Source organism: Astyanax mexicanus, chromosome 7, assembly GCF_023375975.1.
Source record: "Astyanax mexicanus isolate ESR-SI-001 chromosome 7, AstMex3_surface, whole genome shotgun sequence".
NCBI classification, from domain to species: Eukaryota; Metazoa; Chordata; class Actinopteri; order Characiformes; family Acestrorhamphidae; genus Astyanax; species Astyanax mexicanus.
In genome coordinates this window covers 27841771-27865472 of record NC_064414.1, presented here as the reverse complement: position 1 = coordinate 27865472, position 23702 = coordinate 27841771, and the positions used below count along the sequence as shown (strand labels likewise).

General features: G+C 37.9%; 1 protein-coding gene across 3 annotated transcripts; it reads right to left on the bottom strand.

Moving 5' to 3' along the window:
• Positions 1-2417: 2417 nt before the first annotated feature.
• slf2 (SMC5-SMC6 complex localization factor 2) lies at positions 2418-23671 on the bottom strand. Of its 3 annotated transcripts, none has more exons than XM_022684902.2 (21): positions 23563-23669; positions 21749-21833; positions 20894-21324; positions 20517-20747; positions 19976-20009; positions 18960-19870; positions 16926-17002; positions 16436-16546; positions 16164-16331; positions 15022-15124; positions 12886-12973; positions 12663-12804; positions 11229-11316; positions 10491-10667; positions 10101-10195; positions 9870-9957; positions 8588-8707; positions 8244-8321; positions 7579-7665; positions 7420-7488; positions 2418-5558 (listed from the first exon to the last, which is right to left on the bottom strand). In XM_022684902.2, exons 2-21 carry the CDS (start codon positions 21783-21785, stop codon positions 4965-4967), a joined length of 3729 nt encoding a protein of 1242 aa, XP_022540623.2. In that variant the 5' UTR covers positions 21786-21833; positions 23563-23669; the 3' UTR covers positions 2418-4964. The 3 variants fall into 3 exon arrangements, with proteins under 3 accessions (XP_022540623.2, XP_007236464.3, XP_007236466.3); XM_007236402.4 differs by having other exon boundaries at positions 16926-17005; positions 23563-23668; XM_007236404.4 differs by lacking the exon at positions 21749-21833 and having other exon boundaries at positions 16926-17005; positions 23563-23671.
• Positions 23672-23702: the final 31 nt, after the last annotated feature.

Genomic DNA, 23702 nt, shown 5'->3' with positions numbered 1-23702 from the left:
AACAATAAAAGAAATAAACACTTAAACTAGATAACTCTAGTGTGTAGTACATCTATATAATATATGAGTTTTACATTTTAATTGAGTAACTGAGTTACTGAGTTAATTGAGTAATGATATTCTAATTTCCTTTTAGGTTAAATTTAGCTGGTTTCTTCAAATAATAATTATAATAACAATAACAATAATGATTATATAAATAATACATCTAATTTAAATGTCCCTTTATTCACTGCAAGAACACAGTACAGTCTATAAAAATATAGATAACGATAATGTTGAATCAATATAAAATCTATGTACACTAATAAACCAATTATGATAAGATCAACACTGCTACAATGCCCTAGAGATGAAAAAATGATTGTTGATTCAACATACTTTTGCTAACCTGGATTACCAAAATTGGTTCCAATTTTATACTTCTTTGGTGGAAGTTCCATTTATTGTAAGCTAATGCACTTAAATGCACAATTAAAAAACAAATACAACACCTCTCTAAAATGTTAGGAACAGTATGCATGTCTTACTTAAAAGTGTGCACTTTTTTAAAATAAAAGTTTTTAAGATGCCAATCTTACCCGGTATCTTAAACCTTGTAACAGAATTTGTGTTTCCTATTTCCACAATTCTTTTTGTGCACATATTGTTTACAGCCAGAAACATGTTTTCATTTATTTTAACTATGGCAAACTATTTGTAGCTTTATTCAGAATTTTATATTAATATTTAATGTATAAACTTTTTTTTTTAGTTGTACAAATGACAGGAATGGATATAAAAAGGAACATTTTGAATTAATGTAATATTTTTATGGAACAAAATTCTAATGATCCATTTTCTTGGCAAAGTACTCAGTAGATAAATATAATGTAAAGGCAGACCCATATTTTAACAAAGTAATACTGACAAAAGACTGTTCTATTTTCAAGCAAAAAAAAACAAAAACAATAATTAATAACATCAAAGATGCCACACCTCCAGGAAAGTTTCCATGAAAGATAATACAAATGTCGTCAGTAATGATTCTCAATGAAGAGGTTCACCCGTTTCAGATCAAAGGCTCTCAGTGTGTAATTTAATCACTGAAACCCTTCATCAGTGAAACATAACCTTCAGAGAGAAGAGCAGGATCAGGTCAGAGATGGGGCTTCCCTGAATTAGCCATAAGCCTATCAGTAAAACAGCCTTTCACCTAAACGTCTGTAGGCTACTTACCCCTTTCAGACCTGAATCATCTCCAGTGATGAAAAAATATGTAAGAATGCTGTTTTCTGTCTGTAATGCTCAGAAAAGAAGACCCTAATGTTCTACTATAAAATATACAGCTCTGGAAAAAAAATAAGAAACCACGTAAAGAGGAAGATGGATGATCACAAGCCATAAAAACAAACTGGACTGCTAGTTTTTTTTTGCATCAGGAGTGGCATAAATGTATCCAAAAGCTGTGTGTAAGACTGGTGGAGAAGAACATGCCAAGATGCATGAAAACTGGGATTAAAAACTAAGGTTATTCCACAAAATATTGATTTCTGAACTCTTAAAACTTTATGAATATGAACTTTTTTCTTTGCATTATTTAAGGTCAGAAAGCTCTGCATCTTTTTTGTTATTTCAGCCGTTTCTCATTTTCTGTAAGTAAATGCGCTAAATTACAATTTTATTTGGAATTTGGGAGAAATTTTGTTTATAGTTTAAAGAATAAAACAACACTGTTCATTTCACTCAAACATTTACATATAAATAGCAAAATCAGAAAAAAATGCAAACTACTTTTGTTTCATTGTTTTCATTTGTTTATAAACTTGTTCATTAGCTGGTTCATGGTCTATTCTAATGGGCAACAGTGTGTCATGTGCAAGGAAACATTTAAAATAAAGAAAATGCATGATGTCCATTGTAATGGATGCAGGGTCTGAAAGGGTTAAAGGTGTTTGTGGGGCAAAGTTAGTCAAAAATCTATAGACTAAACATAATAATTCTATAATTCAACAATACAAATTAAAATCGTTTTTTTTTTAACTTTAGGTTTAAGTGTGAATCTGACATTTACAATTTCATGATCAATGGCCCATAGCTAGAAATGCTCCAAAAGAATGGGAATAAAATCTTTTTATACTGACTTCTATTAAAAGTTAAGTCTACTGTATATGCCATTTGAAAATGTTGTTTTTATGCAACAGTGATAATATATAGTCTAATAATTATTCTTAATTTTAAATACAGGAAAAGCATAGCAATCAGCATTGTGCTAAACAACAAAGAACAAAACTGAAACCTGTAAATGTTCAGCCACTTCTCTGGTGGGTGTATCTTTACCACCTCCCATTGGTGAAATGAGGACAGTGCATTCATTCATCCTTGTGTCACAAGAATTAAACAAACCCAACAATTAACAAAGAAAATTATATAACATATTTAATACAAAACTTTATTAAGTTCTCTCAACTTACAAATTACTTGTTTTCAATAAACAAAATGAAACAACTGTAAACAAAAGAACACAGCCAACAAAAAGTGCTAAAATATTCCAAAAACTGTAGAAAAATGAAACAAATCAGAAGGGGAATTTTACATATCTACTGCTGTATGACCAGCATAGGTATATCATCAGGTACAGAAGAAGACAAGTGATGGATGAGTTTGTCTTTTTATGCGATTTTCCATCACACCACCGTCTTCCACCATATAATGGAACTGGCAACACTAGATAGATTAATCTGAAATCCTTCAAGCAAGGAACCCAGTCCTTTTACCATGAACTCAATGCTACAGTTTCCATTTGCAGATGTGCTGGACAATGTTTCTCCGTTTTCTAAAATAACTTCCGAAGACAATACAGGTAGACCACAAGCAGATTAATTATTAACGAATTAAGTTATATTTTATTATAAATGTTAAAAAATAAAATTACATCTGTACATCTGTATTAGATGCATCTAACATCTGATGCTAGAGCCATTAATCATTTCTGTTTGCATATGGCTGAATGGAAACAAAACTATATGGCTATTAAATTGTTTAACATTCTTTTATTTTGAAATGCAGAAAGTGCTTTAAATTGTACCGACTTTTCAATGATGTGAATATGTTGTTTAAAATTGTACATTTGGGGCGCAGAGTGGTCCAGCGGTCTAAAGCGCTGCCACCATGAGCAGGAGGTCGCCGGTTCGAACCCCAGCTCATGCAGCTTTGCCATCAAGCTGCCGGCGTTAGAGGGAGCAAAATTGGCCCTGCTCCCTCTGGGTGGGTAGATGGCGCTCTTTCCCCACATCACTCCTAGGGTAATGCCTGCAGCACAGGGCGTCTGTGAGCTGATGTACCAGAGCCGAGCCGCTATGCTTTCCTCCAAGCGAGCTGGCTGCTCGGCAATGCTGCATCGGCAGCAGCTCGAAAAGAAGACTTCACATGTATCGGAGGAAGCATGTGTTAGTCTTCACCCTCCTGGTGTGTTGGGGTATCACTAGAGATAGGGGGAGTCCTAATGAATGGGTTGGGTAATTGGCCGTGTAAATTGGGGAGAAAATGGGAAAAATTAGAAATAAAAAATTGTACATTTGACTAAAACTACGCAATAATATTTAAGTCTAAGATGGACAGAAGTACTAAACAGTTTGAATTAAATGGCAAAAAATTGGCAGTCTCTGAATTGACATATATTATTTCTATTTAAAAAGAGAGACAGGAAAAAATGTCAACCACCAGTAAAAGTAAACTAACAATAGATAGCAGCTAGATAGAGCAGCTAGCAGCTAGATAGAGCAAAAAGCCTGAGCCTGAGAGAGAGAGAGAGAGAGAGAGAGAGAGAGAGAGAGAGAGAGAGAGAGAGAGAGAGAGAGAGAGAGAGAGAGAGAGAGAGAGAGAGAGAGGAGTGTGCGTTGCATCGAAGGACAGAAAACCTATCCATATTGCATTTTGTGAAGAAAAATAAAAGAACAGTTTTGGCATCTACACCATCACCAAGTTCAGTGAAAGTTAATGCGCAATGGGCCTCTAAACCGTTGACTGAATGTGAGTCACCGCCCACAGGGGTAAGGCAGTGAGTGCATCAGGTTTACTACTTTACACAAGGTGCTAAATAACATCATCCAAATAAACATATTAGGTACTGGAGGAAAGCTCTTCTGCACATTTTGGTGCGTTCCTTTCTCCGAGAGCACCTAATTTAACTATAAACGGCTCATTAACAAGATTTCCAGACTTGCAGTGGGTGTGTTCAAGAAAGGAATCCACCAAAATGTGCAGGCTGGAGTGCTTCCAGGACCAAGGTTAAGAAACACTGCCTTTGGCTACCAGAACTAAAGCCCTATCTGGACAGGATTAGTTTTTTCAGGGGATCCTGGGGTAATTTTCTGATTTTATTGATTTTATTCTCGTCTGTAACGGCCATGAACATGTTTTTCTCTGAGAAAATTACAGGCTGAATTACATACTGTTTTTTGATGAACTCCATGGACCTCCAGTAATTTTAGTCCCGTCCAGACGCACATCTCTGAGTTTCGTCACCACACGTTTAAAAAAAGAGCTATTAGTCCACCGCCATGCCCCATAATTTACCTTTGGGCGTGTTCACAAAAGCCAAACGCCCATTAATATTTATCCAATTTCCTGAAATATCACAAAATATCAGTGAAAAACTGGACCTTGTCACTATATAGAAAATCAGGTAGTGCATAAAGGCATTAGAGCTAGATTATATACTTGCTGTTTAGCCACGCATTCATGTAAACTTTTCACTTTAACTACTGCATAGAAAATATCTCACACAGATACAGGTAATCTTTCTTCATCACTGTTTTCGTATCCAATGTTGCCCTGGCTTTATTTGTTTGTACTGCAACTCACATATATATCTTATTCATTTCTTACACCTGAGGCAGCCATCATGCATACATGAACGCGTGTCTAAAAGCAAGTATATCTCTAACCTAATAGTACATTCAATTTTGGATGAACTCTTTCTTTTAACCCTCCAACAGCCAGTCATTGTCTAAAAGCTCAAACATCTCCACCTGTTCATTTTCGTTTCTCATAAGATCTCCATCTTTCTGTAGAGGTTCTTCATCTTTCAGAAGCTCCTCCTCCTCCTCTCTTTTAACCATGTCTTCCTCGACATCACTCTCCTCCATTAATGCTTCAGGACTTCCATCTTCCAGTAGCTCATCGTTCATATCCACTTTATGCATCTCCTCCTCACCCTTCTCCTCCTTTCCCTCTTTATCAGCCAGCCTCACCAACTGTTCCTCCACTTTTGTGTCACCCAATATCTCCTCCAGCTCTCCACTCGCCTCTTCACTCACTCCAACGCTCCCTTCTAGCTCTTCCTCGCTCTTGACTGCCACTTCATTTTCCTCCTCCACCCACTCTTCCTGGACACTGTCAGAATCTTCACTCAGAGGCTCCTCTGTGGCTTCTTCTTGCTTTGCTTCCTCTGTGGCTTCTTCTTGCTTTGCTTCCTCTGTGGCTTCTTCTTGCTTTGCTTCCTCTGTGGACTCGCGCTCTTCGTTATTTGGTACCTCGTCTTCAGGAAGAGGCTTCCAATAATCATACAGCTTCCCCTGGATTGATAGAAAAACACAAACACAATGAAAACTACGTAAATATTTAAAGCAATCAATACAAAGTGATGTTACCGTATTTTTCAGACTATAGGCTCCCCTAAAATTTTAAAATTTCCCCACAAATGGTCAGTGGACCTTTTAATCCAGTAAAGCCAAGAGCAGTAAAGCCACCACGCCAAACTGCAGTGTTATTCAGGAGTTTTCGTTTAGTTCTCCAGCATAGAGGCTGGAGTAGCATTAGTATTAGTTGCTAACCGCTATTTCCCTGTTCAGAGGTGAGTATTATCGGCCTGTAGCCTGCTCCTAAAGGCCTCGGCATACTTCATGCGGAGACGACGTTCGCGTGGCTCTAGCGAACAATGTGACGTAATTGCGGAGAAAACGAACAGGCGCGGACGTGGCACAGGGGCTTCGTTCGCCGTGTCGTGCACATGGAAGCTGGGCGAACTCCACGGCCGAAAACACAACGCGACAAAGGCTGTGATTGGTCGTTAAAAAAGAGGCATGCCAAGAAAACAAACATGGACAATTTTGAAGAAATCTTCTAGGGTATGTTTATACACCTCGAGTATTTCACACGTTGCCATACCGGAGCTTGTTTAGACAGAGCGCGATGTTTTTCCGGTAGTCATGAAACTAAGCGTTACTAACGTAACAGCACCACCTGCAGTTGTGGAGCATGCGAGACAGGCAAAGCGAAGCCGCAGAAAGTATGCCAGCTCGAAAGCTCGCGAAAGTGCGCTTGACTTTGTGCAATGCTCACGAAATTCGTTTCGCTGGAAGTATGCCGAGGCCTTAACCCAGACCAGCACTGCTGGAGCGGTTAGTCGCTAATGCTAATGCTCCAGCCTTGGCGCTGGAGAAATTCTGTAATCTAAGCTTACTGTAAATAAACAGAAGCACTTTACTCACCAAAATAAACAGTTTCAAGAGAGAAATCTGTGTAGATTAACATCCAGCGCTCGTTTGACTTTACAAGAACGTTTTTTTTTTAAATTCCAGTTTTGTTTACTTAACTTAGATAACTACCCCCCACCAGCCCACCCAGCGGCGGGACTTGCTGTACTAGAAGTTCATTATAGTGTCTCTAAAAATGCGGCTTATAATCCAGTGCACCTGATGTATGAAAATAGACCCGAAAATAGACGTTTGTTTAATAGTGCACTTTATAATACGGTGCACTTTATAGTGTGAAAAATACTGTACATATGACAATGCAACTAATACAGGGCTTTACGGCTCAATCATTAACAGGCGAACCAAGCCTACGTTAATAAGGTCCTCACATACTGACTGGGTTATTCAACAAAACTGCTTTCAGAATGATGGGAAGTGAAGGAGACAAGCAGCTTGTCTACTCAGCTCTGCTCCAGCCTATTTAAGCTCAAGGGTCAATTTCCACCATTAAACTTGTAAATTTCACAGGCAGAAAATCTGACATAAACTAGAAAAGCTAAAGGAACTACACAATTATCACTGCACTCAGTGGGTATAACATATTCTGAACATTCTTGGCAATTACCATTATTACTACTGAGAAAATTACTATAATACAAAATGCTGTGTTTCTGACTCAAACTGAAGCACATGCTGTGCATTGCATGGTCTTTGGCCATTAAGAAAAGCGCAGTATCAGAAAGTAGTAGTGCAAAATGTACAGAAATTATATGGAATAGGACTTTCTATTTAAATCAATTTCTTCCCCTTAAGTAAGTGGGACGAATTACCATTTTACATACAAGATAGATAAAGACAAGATGCATCCTGTAAATAAGTGTGCTGTAACACAGCAGACGCACACAGCAAAAACAAAGACAATAAATCAATTAAGAATGTTAATCCATAAGCATACTCGTACCTCCTGAGGTCGTGATCTTTGGAGGAGCACCTGCCATCTGGTGTATATCCTGGCAACAAAGTCTTTTACCTAAAAAATAAATAAATAAATTGTATTTAATGTTTTATTATATTTTGACATAAAAATGAATATTGAGTGAGTTCAGTAAAGCTACTGTACCTTACTCCTGTACAGCATTTTTTCACTTTCTCTAATGTCGCACTTAATGTGTTTTTCCAGTTCAGCAGATAGCAGCAGCAGCTCATTCTGAATGACAAAGACATAGACATTTAAATAAAAAAAAAAGAACTAATTATATTTTACATTTTTTTTATCTAGTTTTATGAACAGTTTTAATAGTATGTGTTCCACTGAGTACTGCTACTGTTCTCTTTACACTACAGTCAGACAAGCAGTCATTGTTCAGAATGAACCAAATACTGTGATTAAAAGGCCTATCTGTGTCCCAATATACAAAACAGCTATTTCAACACAACAGCATACAGAACTTCCACAGAGCCCTTGCATTACACAAGGACACATCCTTCTAAGTGCTTTAAAGATAAATAAATATATGAAAAACTGTCACCCTTCCACCCGCAATTCACACATACATCAGCCTTACAAACGATGTCTTCCATAAAACACAGCAGTTCTCACAACCACCACTTCATTTTTTTAGAGGAAAATTGGTAACTGGGCTCTTAGTGTGTCAGCAGTACTAAAGACAGAGTGCTGCTGTTTCTTATGACACTTTCCCTTTGTGGCTGTGCACACACACACAAGCGCGCGCACACACACACACACCTACGTCTTTGTGTTAAAAATAAAAAAATTACACTTACTCTCTGGTTTGATGGTAAAAACTCATAATTGGAAGCTTCGTTTGTCAAAGCCAACAGGCTATAGCAGAGATAATACGCCTATAAAAAACAAGGCATAAAACTGTAATTGCCTTTTATCATTGCTGTCACACACACACACAAAAACACATACTTCCAAAGCAGCAACTTCACAAAGAAGGGGGGAAAACAGTCAATGTAAGAAAAAAAAGAAAACAGTCTGTTTCAAATTATGTCAAAACTGTCAAAAGATTAAGACTTCTAAAAAGGTTTTTATGACAGAGGCAATATACCAAAATAACCATCAAAGAAAACAAACAGCAATGGCAACTCCATATTTAGTTTACCTGCTGGTCTGGAGTAGGGGCACAGCCATCAGTTTCCTGTTGTTCTTTCTGTGCAGCTATAAAGCTCTTCAACAAGGAGGAGGGACGCATTCGAGGCAAGTAACTCCTCAAATCAGACAGCTAAAAACAGCACGCATGTTTATGGTAATATTGCATAACATTTTTAGATTTAACCAAAACAACACATTGAGTTTATTGGCATAAGAATTTCTATGATAAACAATTAATTTAAGCAAATTAGCAAAGAAACAACTTTGACAACTTAATATCAAAATGCAATTCAGATTTAAGTCTAGAATGAAACCTACTATCACCATGTGCAAATGTATGTTTTAATAATCATTGGTAATTACACATTAGAATAAAAGAAAGTGCAACACAACGATTTTTAAATAAAGCAAACTGAAAAAAACACTGCAGTAATCCTGATTAATGAATGAGCGCATGAATGAAAGCGTTAACAATGTGTTTATAAATAAGTGTAACCAGGTGTCCTTTATAGACTGTATAGATGCAATATATTGTATTTTTCGCACTATAAGGTGCACTTAAAATCCTTTAATTTTCAAAACTTCAAAAATCGCCTTATGTACGAATTTTACTAGTCAGGTTAAAAGGAGCAGTAAAGCCACTCAGATGAAGTACAGCATTACACAGAGCTATAGAGTTTCACCTTAGTTCTCCAGCTCTGGGGCTGGAGTAGCATTGGCAGTAGCCGCTAACTGCTATTTCCCCATTCAGTGTTAAGTTTTATCAGCCTGTAGCCTGCTGCCAACCCTGGCTAGCACTGCTGGAGCAGCATTAGCATTACCCGCGTGGGATGAACCGCTAGCTCATATCGCCCTGGTTTACCGGAGCACTCAAGGTTCCTCAGTGTAGTGTTGCTGGGCGTCATTAGCCGCTAACCTCTAGCGGTTAGCCGCTACTTTTAATGCTCCAGCCCTAGTGCTGGAGAAATTCGAGAAGCTAAGCTTACTGTAAATAAACAGAAGCGCATTACTCACCCAAAAAAATGTTTTCAGGAAAGAAATCTGGGTAGATTAACATTCAGCACTCGTTTGACTTTAAAATGTGTCTTATAATTCAGTGTGCCTTGTGCATAAAAATAGACCAAAAAAAAAAAAACGTTCATTGATAGTGCACCTTATAATATGGTGCGCCTTATAGTGCAAAAAATATGGTATTTTTATTTTGCCACCACCGGCCCCTTTAGGCCACTGTACCGTATTAAGGCCCCAACATAAAATATAAAACAACAAAAACAACAACTTGTTTCTCTCACCTGGAATTCTGTGCACGCAGGTGTATAAGTGCATCTATGATTTAAAAGTTTGGAGATGATTGACACACTCAGATGCCTCTTCAGTTGCCTTCCCACAGGGGCACACAAAATATATTTAATTAGTGTCTTAAACATATTAAACAATGTAAAGACAGTAAACTTAAACTTAAAATAAAACCAATGATTTGACTCGATATCTCTATAAACAATAAAAGCACATATTCCACTCACTTTCCCCGGCCATTATGAGGCAAGAGCTGAACCAGACGTCTGAGGTTATGATGATCCTCAGTCAGATCAGTGATAGCCTGGCAAACCTGAGGCAACTGTAAGCGCAGACCAGAACAACACAGAGAGTGCAGTTTAAAATACTGTGAGAGCTGTGTGTTTCTCAGCCTGTACACAGACAGAAAACTATCAAAGCAAAACAAGGTCAAAGTACACAAACCTGCGTGTTTCTGTAAAACAGAAGCTTTCAAATTGCAAACAGCAGGATCACTATAACCTTGTAGAAAAAGGTTTGTCCTGACGTACTTTTGGCCGCTAACTGGGGCTTAGAGTGTGATTCTGACTGTGTTTATGAAATCACTGAGTGGGTGTGTCTGTGTGGGTCCATTTCACCTGTGTTTCCCACTGTGTCATGTTGTTGAGGAGGTGTTGCAGCAGGCAGCTAAGGTCTCCTGTAGGTAGCAGCTTTAAACAGGTCTCCAGGCTGACTCTGTACACCAGCGTCAAAAGTAACAGCAGTTCCTCATCAGTGTATGCTCTTGGACACAAGGCAGCACACAGCGCCAGGTACTACGCCCACACACAGACAAAAAAAAAAAAAAAATCAACAACAGAAAAAATACAAAAAAAAAAAACACAAGACATGAGCAGCAGAGTTTATACATGTATAAAGCTAAAGATTTGTGCAGCAGTGAGGGAATGCCCACACTACCTGAAAGATATGAGATGCACAGGACTAGGATAGTAATGGTACCTGAGGTAACTTAGCATTTTCATCTGTTTGTTTACCAAGATTGACTGTGTAAATTCCAAGTCACATGAGCTCTACTGTTACTTTTGTGGTTTCAATATGGCTTTAAATGTTGAGTTTAGGGCACTGTTGGGCAATAAAAAATCTAACAATACCTACATGAATCGACATGTTCGCTAGTTTAACTCATGTTTCTCACTGCACCCCTTCTTCCCTATTTCTCTCCCCTTTCTGTTGCACTTCCTGTGTCCCTTGTTTCAAATTAAATGTCATGAGGATTTTTGTAATTGCAATTTAATGACATTTTTTTAAATTATATCTAGTGAGCATTCTGAAAACACAGATTGCCTCTCTATGACAAATAAATGCAAAAACATTACCTTGACAATACTCTCAAAATTGTGCTCTGGAAAGTTGTCACGCTTCTTCTCAGTTCTTGTGTCATCAGGCTGGATTTCCAAATCCTCCCTAGTAAGACAATTAAAAAAAACAATGAGACAGCAAGTACGCCAACATTTCCATATAATATGTTTAGAGCAAAGGCATTTCAGCTTGCAGAGTTGGTGATTGTGAGGGCAGAAATAACCAAACAAATGAATGAATGAATTTATAATCAAAATACATAATCTCTTGGTTTTGTCAGCTGGATTTTTAACTTAAAAAAAACTATTAATAATCATTATTACGTGAAACTAAATATAAATATAATAGAAAAACAGTTTTCAATTCCCCTCCCCTACAGAGCCTCTAACAAGTGTCAAACTTGCCAGAGCTTAAAAGGTATTAGTGTCTAAAAATAAATAGGTCAGAAGCATGCTTTGACTAAAAAAAAAAAAACAACAAAAAAAAACATTAATTTTCCACAATGCATGTTGATTGTGTTACCCGCGAAGTTACGGCTTACCGCCACTATGCAGCAGTGTAGTGACTGATGTGGAAACGCTGCCGTAATTTTGCAGACAAATGTTGTAATCAAAGCATCTCATTAGTTTGATGCAAGGCTGTTGCATTTTTTATTTTATATTAATTAAGCTTCTTTTCAGTATGTCAAACGTCTTGATCAAAGTTAATATTATACCTTGTGTTTGATATTTTTTATACACTTGAATAGCCTGATCCTTGATTGATGGAGTTTATGGATTTCATATCATGTCAAATTAAAAGGATGTATAACAGAGCAACAAGCAAACATATTTTTCCATGCAACTGTAATGTTTTAGTCATTTAAAATTAAGGAGTAGTTACATTCATTTTATATTAATTTTTTTATTATTATTATTATTATTATTATTATAAAAAATATATTAAATATATAAACTATTTATTTTAAGCTGTTCATAAATGTTAACATTCCTGAATAAAACAATAGTTATCAATAAATGTAAATTTAAAGTATGTAAAATATGTAGCAATTACAATGTGGGCATCTTTAATAGTCACATCACAGGATGTGCAATAATATTATATTAGTAATACAACTTTTTTGCTCTATGATAAAACAGCAACGTTCATTTTTTATCTACTAAAAGCAGGTTATATCTGCCTAAAAGCATGCATTTTACCCTGATTTTGAATACACAAAATGCATTATTAATATCATAACATGTTTGATCATCGACTTGGTTGGTGAAATCTGGTCAAAATTTGTATTTGTTAATATTTTAATACACATTACATTAAAAGAAAACTTATTGCAATTTATTTTTTTCAATATCATGCAGGCCTAGCATTCATGTCTGCACTGTGTTGTATTTTTCGAGATTGTTGTGGACTGTAGTGGAGGGGTGAGGCTGTTAAAAAAGATCAGTACTTACAGCAGATCCCCCTCAGTAAAAGGGGGTTGGAGAGCCTCCAGAGGAAACAGATTAACGTATGAAACACCCATGTTGAGGAAGACCAGTGCAACATCCTGTAAACTGGGCACCCACACTTTGAACTTCTTTTTGCTGTTTTCCACTAGAACATATAGACAGAATTAGCTGTAACTATGTTCTGTACTACACAACACAGATGACTCAGTGGTCAAATGATACATACCTATGTGCTGAGCAGCAGATAAGGCAATGGTCGTCATGGTCTTCAGAATCTGTGCACAGGTACTGGGGTTTGGATGAACTGACATCATCTGCCACGTAATTGCACAAAAAAATCGTAGTTCATCAGCACCACATAAATAAGCAGCAACTGAAAATATTCACAGACCAACCACTTCATTAGAACTACGTCAGTTTGTAGTTCTATAATTTTAGATTGTAGTTCTTCTGTTTCTCTGCATACTTTATTTGCCCCTTTTTACCCTGTTCTTTAATGGTCAGAAAGCCATGTTGGGTCATTATCAGCACTGCAGTGACAATAGCATGGTTGGTGGTGGGAATGTTAGTGTGTGTCGTGCTGGTATGAGTGTATCAGAAACAGCAGTGCTGCTGCAGTTTTTAAACACCTCAGTGTCACAGCTGGACTACCAGGGTGAAGTGACTCAAATCTGCCCATTTTTTTTATCTCAATGTGGCTCAGATCTGATTTTTTCATGGCTGTGTAAACATGCCAAATCTGATTTTTTTTTTATCAGATCTGAGCCACTTCCATATGTGGTCCTAAATCAGAATCGTATTTGATCCGTCATGAATGTGAATGGTCAAATCAGAATCCATGCGTTTTTGTTTTTTTTTTGCTTTAAGGCATGTGCTACATGCTTCTCTCTCGTACCCACACATCTCTTGGTGCAGCTGTACAGCTTTAGCTGCAAAAACAGCAAAAGCAAACCGCCTGGCCATTATTCTCATCCTTGCCCTGAGCATGCACTTCAGACCAGCTGTTTGCCCTTCACTCGAGCAAAAGATGCTCCACATATGAGCTGCTAACACATCCATTTCATCTTTATAAAGCTACGAATCATCTTCTAAATATTCTGTTTTATGTTGTTGGGGAAGAAGGCGATGTTTATACATGTATCAATGTGTTCATGGGAGGCGTTTCTGGGACAGATTTGTTTAGATAACACACAGATACAGGTCACTTACATTTGTGAATGTGAACAGTCAAGATCCAATCTGAGCATAAAATCACATTTGAGCAATGTGGCTTGTAATGTAAACGTAGCCTAAGAATATTCCACAAACCAGCATGTTGTTGTTACCGCTGATGAAGGACGAAAGTTGTGCACTTGCAAGGTAGGAAGGTTACAAATACACAAAGAGTGGACAAAACTTACTAAGCATTGCTGTATTTCAGGGGTCACTAATAGGCGGACCGCGGTCCGGGTCCGGACCCAGACGTTGTCCAATGCAGACCCAAACCGATGAACTACAGAGAAGGATTTCATTTTGACAGTGTTCATTTAAAGCGGCATAACTTTTCTTGCATAACTTTCTCTCGCCTTTGGGGCGTGTCTCCTGAAAGAGCAAGCAGTTTATCTGCCACCAGAAAGAGTGTGTAGAGTTGTAGTTCAGTGCTGTGTATGAACCAGACACTGTTCTTTTTTATCGCCCGGTGAACCCTGCTAAAACATCCAGTTCATGACCAGCTGGTCCTCCATCTTTGTTATCTTACAGAGGGGTAACAGAGCACAAAAAAGCCTGAAAAAGCTGTACTCAGCCTCTCCTCCGTTTTCTCCGTTTTGTGGTGCTGAAGCCCTGTCCGCGTGGCGCTGATTGGCTACCGCCCAGCGAAACTCGCTTCTCATTTGCATAAAGTAAAAAAAAAAAAAAAAAAAAAACGCATTGCGTTGCTGCAGTGTGTGTTTTATGGCGAAGTAAACGCACAGACCAATCACGCTTGGTGTAAGACCACCAAATGCTCTCCTCTGCCAATCAGATCTGTGCAGACCGCAGCCCCAGGTAGTGAATTGGGACGCGTCCGGGGAAAAAAAAAACGCCTATATATACATACAGGATATAGCACTGAATCATATCATAACATTGGCGACCATCCGGACCTTGAACTGATTACATTTTATCCAACTGGACCATACTGAATTCTAATTAAATACCCCTGCTGTATTTGATCCACGTATACCCCCACAACACACACTAACATCCACTGCAGTGCTGATAATGATACACCACCCAAATAATAATAATAATAATAATATCTGCATAAAACTGGTGTTTGAACATTTATGGTATTTATGTCACTGCTGTTTTGTGCTGTGATGAATAGAGTTGCAGTGTTTACCTGAAAGAGCCAGCGTGTGACCTGAGGTTGGCAAGGGGATGAAGAGTATGCTCTCCTAAATAAACCTGCAGTCAGTAGCAGCAGGACATGCTCTGTGCGAGCTCTGTAAAAAAGCCACAGAAACATTTTTATTAATAACCTTTCAATCCAACAAATTCCAACAATGTATTTAAATGTTTCTAAACTCCAATCTCTCCATCCAAACCAAAATGCGCAGTGGAAAAAAAGCATTCAAATGATGATGATGATGATCACACAGTAGCTTGAAAAAGTATTAATTCATTTATGGCATTTTAACTGAAACTCTTTTCCAAAGAGACCCGCAAGGCTAGTCCTATTACAGAGTTGGGCCTGTGTAGTGTTAGGAGTCTTGTCCAAGGACTCTTATTGGTATAGCACAGCATTCAGTTACCCAGACCTGGAATTGAACCAGTCTTCCAAATGATAGGTCATTTGCAGGCAGTGGGGTTATCCGCTGCACCACACCAACACCACCCAATTCACCAAGCCATGTAAGGGACACAGCAAACATGTGGAAGAAGGTGCTGTGGTCACATGAGAAGGTTTAACTTTCTGACCTAAATGCATAGTGCTATGTGTAGCAAAAAGCAATACAGCTCATCACCCTGAATACACCGTTCCCTCTGTGAAACATAGTGGTGGCAGCACCGTGCTCTGGCGGGAAAATGGTTTTCTCCAAGAGAGACAGGGAAGCTGGTCAGAGTTGATTGGAAGATAGATGGAGCTAAATACAGGGCAATCCTGGACGAAAACCTGTTGGAGGCCTCAAAAGATTTGAGAGACCAGGAGACCTTCCAGCAAGACAATGACCCTAAACATACAGCCATAGCTACAGTGGAATAGTTTAGATTAAAGAATTCCTAGTCAAAGTCCTGACCCACTCGCTTGCACACTTGCTGCTGCAACTACAGCGAAAGATAGCTCTACTAAGTATGAATACTTTTGCACATCACACTTTTCCAATTTACATTTGATTAAAATTCATATTATTTCACAATTATGCCTTTCACTAAAAATCTCACTAAAATACATTTAAGCGTTTGGGTGAAAGGTGAAAATTGAGCAAAAGGTTCAAGGGGTATGAATACTTCTGCCATTGACTGTAGTAAATGAGAACTTACTGCAGCAGGGTCTGCTGGGGAAGTGTATTTGGAGTCACACCAATCTTCCTCAGGTCCAGACTCCAGTGATTGAAGAGTCTGCCAAAATTGGCCAGTGTGAAAACTTCCTCTCCAGGATGGAGGTCACGGATAGCACATGAGGTAACTGAGAACTTCTGTAAAAATTCCCTAAAAAAAAAAAGAAACACAGGACTAATTGGACCCTTTTCAACACATCAATATTTGACACACAGTTACAAATAATAATTAAAAAAAAAACAAAAAAAACATACTTTTGTTCAAGTGAAAGTGCCGCCTCTGCATTTGCATGCTCTTCATCTTCTTCCAGTTTCAAAAGGTCTTCTTTACAAGACTGAAGCAACTGCATCTCAAGCTCTTTTGACCTATGAGGGAAATGGAGTATTAAATGTTTTGATATTTGGGAGAAAAGGTATTCATAAATATTTTATATACACGGTCCATTATTGATAAAAGCCAGAATTTTATGACACAATGCTGCACCCCACACAAAATTTAATCACACAGTTAACGGTAATTACAGTAGGCTGTTTAGAAAATGAATATGATTTATGAGACAGATTTACACACCAGCCTGGGGTTCAAGTAATATATATATATATTATATTATTATTATTATTATTATTATATTATATATACATATATACATAGGCTGCAATTTATCAACATTTACCAAAGACGAAAAATGAAACAATGCAACTCATCCCATAATATGATGCCTTTACTATTACATGTCATACTTACTTTTGATTCTGCTCTTTCTCCTTCAGCATTTGCTCCAGTGTGTTCTTGTAACTTGTAACTTTATTTTTCACATCCACCTGCTAACAGAAAAGGAACAATTAAGGAATACAAGTAAAGACAGATAAAACAATCTTGGATTTTAGATGGTTTGAGTCACCAAAGGTTTTTACTGGTCTTTCTGCTTTAAGTGCAATATGTACAGTTACTTTATTATAAAAATAAAAAAAGTAGACAAGTATTTAAATGTTAACATTTCCACTAGTGTTTTGGCTCATTTTACATTCTTAACCAAGCTAAATGTTTATAATTTATTTTAAATCTGTCTTAAATAATCAAAGGTAATGCATATACGCATATGTGTTGATTATTAAGAACAGTTCACTGAAAAGGGCTATACATATGCATAATATTTTAACACAATATATTTGTTTGTTTATAAAAAATAAATTACCAAACACATTACAAGGATTTTATAGTATTGTGTTAAAACAGAAACATTCATATTATGCTCTTTTAACTCTGGCTTGCACACCCCCAAGTGGTCAAACAGAGTTGTGCTGCATCAGTAACTCTACTGACTCAAATAGTGATACAACTGAGAAGATTTTCTCTGCTACTGCACTGTGGTGGGTGGCCCCAGGGGCTTTTCTGTTGTCCCCTTGACGCTTTCTAATAAGTTAATCACAGAAAGCCAGAGTTTAATTCTCAGCCAATTCAATGCAACTTTGCGGGGCAGCAGATACAGCAAAGGGTTGTTGATGACAGGCATGTGGGTTTGATATGTGAGTTTGGTTAGCTGCCACTGTTGAGCCCCTGGAATCTGCACTAATGGCTGCCCACCACTCTGGGCATGTGTGTTCACTGTATGTCACTGTGCCCACTTGACTTCACTGAGCACCTGTAAGAAGGGACTCCAGACAGAAAGCAACATTGCCAGCATTATTACATCATTGACTGACCTGAACATAAGGTGGATAATAGGGTTGGGCGATATGGTTTAAAACTAAATTCTCAATATTTTTGCGATATACAAAAATATATATTCATATTTCAAAAAGACAATTCTGAGACAAAGCTATATGTTACAAATTTTATACAGCCACTTTTATCATTTATCTGTAGATAAACATGATACACATTCTAGAGATGGAAGGATCAGTCGGCCGAGCATCACTATTGACAAATTGGGCAGAGAAAGGCGAACTGTCAGAGCTAATTGGAACCCAACATGGTCTATATTGATGTAAACAATTTTGTCTTACCTTATCTCATTTAAAAATAAAATACAGCTCTGTACAAAAATAAGAAACCACCTCAGTTTCTGAATCAGTTTCTCTGATTTTGCTATCTGTTACTCATGTTTGAGTAAAATGAACAGTGTTGTTTTCTCCCAAATTCCAAATAAAAATATTGTCATTAAGAGCATTTATTTACAGAAAATGAGAAATGGCTGAAATAACAAAGAAAATGTGCAGAGCTTTCAGACCTCAAATAATGCAAAGAAAACAAGTTCATATTCATAAAGGTTTAAGAATTCAGAAATCAATATTTGGTGGAATAACCCTGGTTTTAATCACAGTTTTCATGCAACTTGGCATGTTCTCCTCCACCAGTCTTACACACTGCTTTTGGAAAACTTTATGCCACTTCTGGTGCAAAAATTCAAGCAGTTCAGCTTGTTTTGATGTCTTGTGATTATCCATCTTCCTCTTGATTATATTCCAGAGGTTTTGAATTTGGTAAAATCAAAGAAACTCATCATTTTTAATGGGTCACTTATTTTTTTCCAGAGCTGTACATAGACTCTACATATCAGCCAGCCCCGTTTGATAGGCTATAATTTGTCTGGGACAACAACAAAATATATATCCTGTGTTCTGCATTAGTAAGACAATACACTTATCTGAAAAAATACTTTCATGTTTAATTGTACTTTCAGTGCTTTGTACTGATAGTGATATTGTGGTATGGTAACAAGCATATTTCTGTGCCATTCCTAGTGTTTACCAAGACATAAGGTAGACAGAAACTTACTGCAGCTTTAGCGAGTGGTGTGCCGGGATCAGAGAATGCTTCTCTGCCAGGGGTGTCGGGTACTTGTGCACTGCGCTTCAGGATCTCTTGCAGAGGCATCAGCTGGTCCTCCTCACTGCTGCTATTGCTGCTGCTGAGGCTCAGACCACAGCTCTCCAGTGCAAACCCCATATCATCATCCAGATCCAAATCTATAGAATAGCTCAATCCTCTACCTATCTTCTCTTCTTCCTCTCTTCTCCCATTCCACCTGGTAGCTGTGGTGGGGACGCTGCCTCTGGGGCTGGTGTCTGGATCTGATTTGGGTGTTTTTACCTTACCCTTTCTTGAGTCAGTAAGCTCAAGAGAGGCAGGAGTTGTAAGTTCTGATTGGTGGAGAGGCGAGCTGATCTTAATGTCATCAATAAGGCCTGGTAAGGAACTTGAGTGTGAGGACGCAGGTGAACTTCCTTCATTGCTGCACTTCCGAGTATGCTTAGAGAAGACTGAGCTATCTACACTGTATTTGCTTTCACTAGACTGTATCTCCTCTCTCAGATGATCTGTTCCAGAGGTTTTAAAAGGCTGAGTTTCTGAGTGGGGGTTGAAGCTCTCTGACCTTGGTTCTCTGCTTGGCTCTTTGAAGAGCTGTCTAGCTAAACTGCTGGACAGAGAGGTAGAATCATAGTTTGTTTTGCTTTTGTTTCCACTACGCTCAACTAGTAACAAAGAACCTTTCTCACTACCCGTCTTGAGGAAGGCACGTCTGATATACTTTGGAGGTGAGCTGATACTCTGAGCATTTAGACTAAAAGAACCAACATTGGCAGAAGTTGGAGTAATACTCTTATCCTGACATAATCTCTTGCCCTCCCCCTTTGAGTCCGTACTGGACCCTCTTCTTCTCTTCAGTGACAGAGATCTGACACCAGCTGGTAAAAAATAACACAAACTCATAAATATGATAAAATGTGTTATTGCAGAGCTTTGATTTGCACATTTAAGAGGTTTGCTACAGAAAAATATAGACACAATACCTGGTGTAGTTGCCTGGAAGGGTGTGATTTCTTCCTGAGAAGACCAAACGAAGAAGCATTACAAGAATAAGCATTACAAACTTTGCTGTATTATTATATCTGTATTATTATTATTCTAAAAGTGTGGGCTGTGGATCCCCATGTGTCACTGGCATTCAGCCATGGGTTCATAGGCAAATATAAACTATATTAAACTTATAATAAGAGCCATAAATGTCATACAGAATAGCCTGTTATCTTGAAATGAATGCAATGTTGCATAAATTATAAAAGTATTGAGACACTGTTGGGACATTGGGACACTGATTTTAGAACTTTTTAATGACTAAATCTGATTAAATATAAATCAGAAAATTAAAACAGTGTACATTTCCCTTTTGTATCACGCAGCAAAATAGTTCTAAAAAAAATAATTTGACACTGGACATTATACGATGTGATTAGTGAGCATGTGCATACTGTGATAATAAATCAATTAATATATTTAAGTAAGTAAACTAGGTTTTAATTAATTTGGACCTTTGTATAAATGGGTTCTCACCTGCTCTGGTGAAACAGGACTGAGCAAAGTAGAGTTGTGACCCCCATTCAGTAGCTTGTCCACCTTTTCTGCAGAGTGCTGGCCTCGCTGCTCCATACTGCTGCCAGGAAGCTTGCCTCCTCTCTGAGTGGATGATGAAGTGTGGCTCTCAGGAACTGGTCTTGAAACATGCGTACGAGGCACAGGACTCTGCTTATGGAGGCTGTCTGAGTGCAACAGGGTCTTTCCAACCTAAATACAGAACAAGGAAAAATGTCCATTTAAGTCAACAAAGAGTAGATACAATCAAATACTTAAAAACAGTAAGGTATCCTAGGAGCATATATAAACCTCACAACTCTATCTTAAACATAAAAAACAAATATTTAAGTAATCACCTTGAGATTCTCATTTAACTGTTTACAAAAAGCCCAGGCAAATTCTTTGTTTTTGTCTTTGTTGTAAGAACCCGAAGTTTTCTTCAGTGGGTCTTTTTTAGTAGCAGGTCGGAGTGACACTTCCTTAATGGAGTGACTACTGTTGTTGTCGTCCAGTTGCAGTTTTCTCAAGAGCACATTGGGGAGACTTCCCTGACCTCCTCCAGAGCCTTTTCTGGAGCCTGTAGAAGAGGCTACAGCAGATATACTCTTCTGCTCAAGCACTGAGCTTTTGATAGGAAGCATGGGTTTTGGCAGTGGGTTTAAAGATTCCTGCACATTAACTTGCTTCTCGCCAGTTTCCTGAAATTGGCAACATGGTGCCAGTTGAGTTGTGCTTGTCTCATCAGCACTGTATCTTCGAGGAACACCGAGTGGAATGAGCTCCTTCACTGGAACAGAAAAATTACAGCGTCAAACTTGCTCTGAAGCTTTTGTACATGAATAAAGCATATTATACTACATCATAAAGCACATAAATCCAACGCACAAAACCACTCAGCCTGAATGATAGCCATGCTGGTGTAATTAGTAATAGATTAGTAATAACCCATTTTCAACCATTTACTGATTTTTGACTATGCCCAAGCTTCAAACATGCAAGTTCCTGCAAATCAGACCCATAACCTCACAAGTAAAAGCGATTAGAGACATAGGAAGACACAGCACCATTCCAAATCACCAAACCTTTACTTAATGAAGCAAGACAGGCAGAGGCCACGGAACACGATAGTTTATTTTGCAGTTTAGATAAGAGACAAGTAGCAAATCAATAAATCAAGTTCTCATTTAAGATTCTGCAAATGTATCCCTCACCCATAGAGTTGATATGCTGCTTGAGGCTACTTTTCATTTTAAATGGAGGAAAATAAAAATGCGTCCTTAAAATCTCTCAGGTCATCTGTGCAAAACAAATACTAAAAATGAGGTGATGCAACAGACTACCAAACATGTACTAAACAATAACATAAACCTACACATCAATCAAGTCCTGAACACTGCGACAAGCCTTGCTTTTATATTTTATCCCTGACAGATAATTACAAGAGTACTTTGGTGTGATTAATTGTGAATTTTAAATCAATCATTTAATATAACATCCTACTAAAATGATTTATAGGCCCAGTTAGCTAATAGTAAACATCAAACATGTAAAAAAAATCCTCCTATTCAAGGGCTCAGAGTGGTTCAGCAGGCTAAGAGCTGCCACTATGATCAGGAGCTCGCCGGTTTGATTCCTGTTCATGTAGATTTCCATCGGCTACAGGAGAGAGCACAATTGGCCTTGCTCTCTCTGGGTAGGTAAATGGCGCTCTCTCCCCACATCACTCTAAAGGGTGATGCTGATCAGCAAACGGCATCTTTGAGCTGATGTATCGGAACTGAGTTGCTAAGATGCTACTTGGCAACGCTGGAATTACCTAAAATTCTCCAAACTGAACAGCGGACATGTTTTGTTGTAGTCACACCAGATACTTTTTCCAGTTGCGATTATGTAGATTCATTCTCCTAAATAAATAAATGCCCAAGGCTTGTTTGGTTTTAAGTTAAATAGTCAGCTCTGAAAAAAATAAAAGACCACCTAAACCAGACCAGACCAGAACTGCTTGAATTTTTGCAACAGCAGTGGCATAAAGTTATCCAAAAGCAGTGTGTAAGACTGGTGGAGGAGAACAGGGCAAACTGTATGAAACTGTGATTAAAAACCAGAGTTACTCCACCCTTGATTTCTGAATTATGAATATGAACTTGTTTTCTTTTCTTTTGTTATTTCAGCATTTTCTAATTTTCTGCAAATAAATGCTCTAAACGACAATATTTTTATTTGGAATTTGGACAAATGTTGTTTATAGTTCATAGAATAAAACAACAATGTTTATTTTACTCAAACATATACCTAAAAAAAAGCAAAATCAGAGAAACTAAATCAGAAACTAAAGTGGTCTCTTATTTTTTTTTCAGAGCTGTATGCAGACATATAGTTAGCAATAAGCGAGACAATTTTCGCTAGTTTAACGGGTTCGCAAACATCAATGCGTGACAGTAAGTTTCCGAGATGAATTGAAGGCAGCATTGTTTATACTGAGCGGTCTGTGTCTTTTGAGTAGTTAGCTAATGTGCTAAAATAGCATGCTAGTTAACATCTGAGGTAACTAATGAGGTATTTTAGCTACCCAACCAATTTAACCTAGCTAGCCTAACTAAAACTAGCTACGTTAACTAGATTAGCAGTTACGATTCGCTGAGCAGTCTAAAGTTAATGCTGCCTAAGCTAACCTAAGTTAACCTAGCTAAGCTAACGAGCTAGTTAGCTCACTTCCGCGGGTACAGTTCAGTGTCGCCGACAAGCAACCAGCTAAAATAACAAATCACAGTTTTAGCTTCATTAAACAGCATACGAATCTGCTGTTCGTATCGATATTCAGAAAGCCGTAAGTCACTGAATTAGCTAGGTTAGTCTTTTAACAGCTAGTTCCCTGTGCTAACACTAGCTCTGTTAACATTATACACTGTAGTCAGTATAAGACAGCGTGTGTGAGCTATCCTGCTACAGTTTAACTGTCTGTCTGACTAAAGACTAACCGGCCGTCTAATATCCTGCTGCTTTAATAACAAAACATCCGCCATACCTTCAGCATATTATTTAGAGTGAAACGCGCTCTTTTCCCTCCGTGTAACACAGCCCAAACACACTGCAGAAGCCGCCATTTGTGTGTGGGAGGAGTCAGACAACTTTGTTGTTTTGTTTTTTCAATAACCAAACCGGACT

Excerpts from the sequence above, each read along its gene's own strand:
- slf2 (XM_007236402.4), bottom strand. The coding sequence starts at position 21,785 with ATGAAAAGTAGCCTCAAGCAGCATATCAACTCTATGG. Across the intron at positions 19,871-19,975 it reads CTTCCAGGCAACTACACCAG|CTGGTGTCAGATCTCTGTCA; the intron begins GTATTGTGTCTA and ends ATTTTTTACCAG. Across the intron at positions 12,805-12,885 it reads ATCTGCTGCTCAGCACATAG|TGGAAAACAGCAAAAAGAAG; the intron begins GTATGTATCATT and ends TATATGTTCTAG.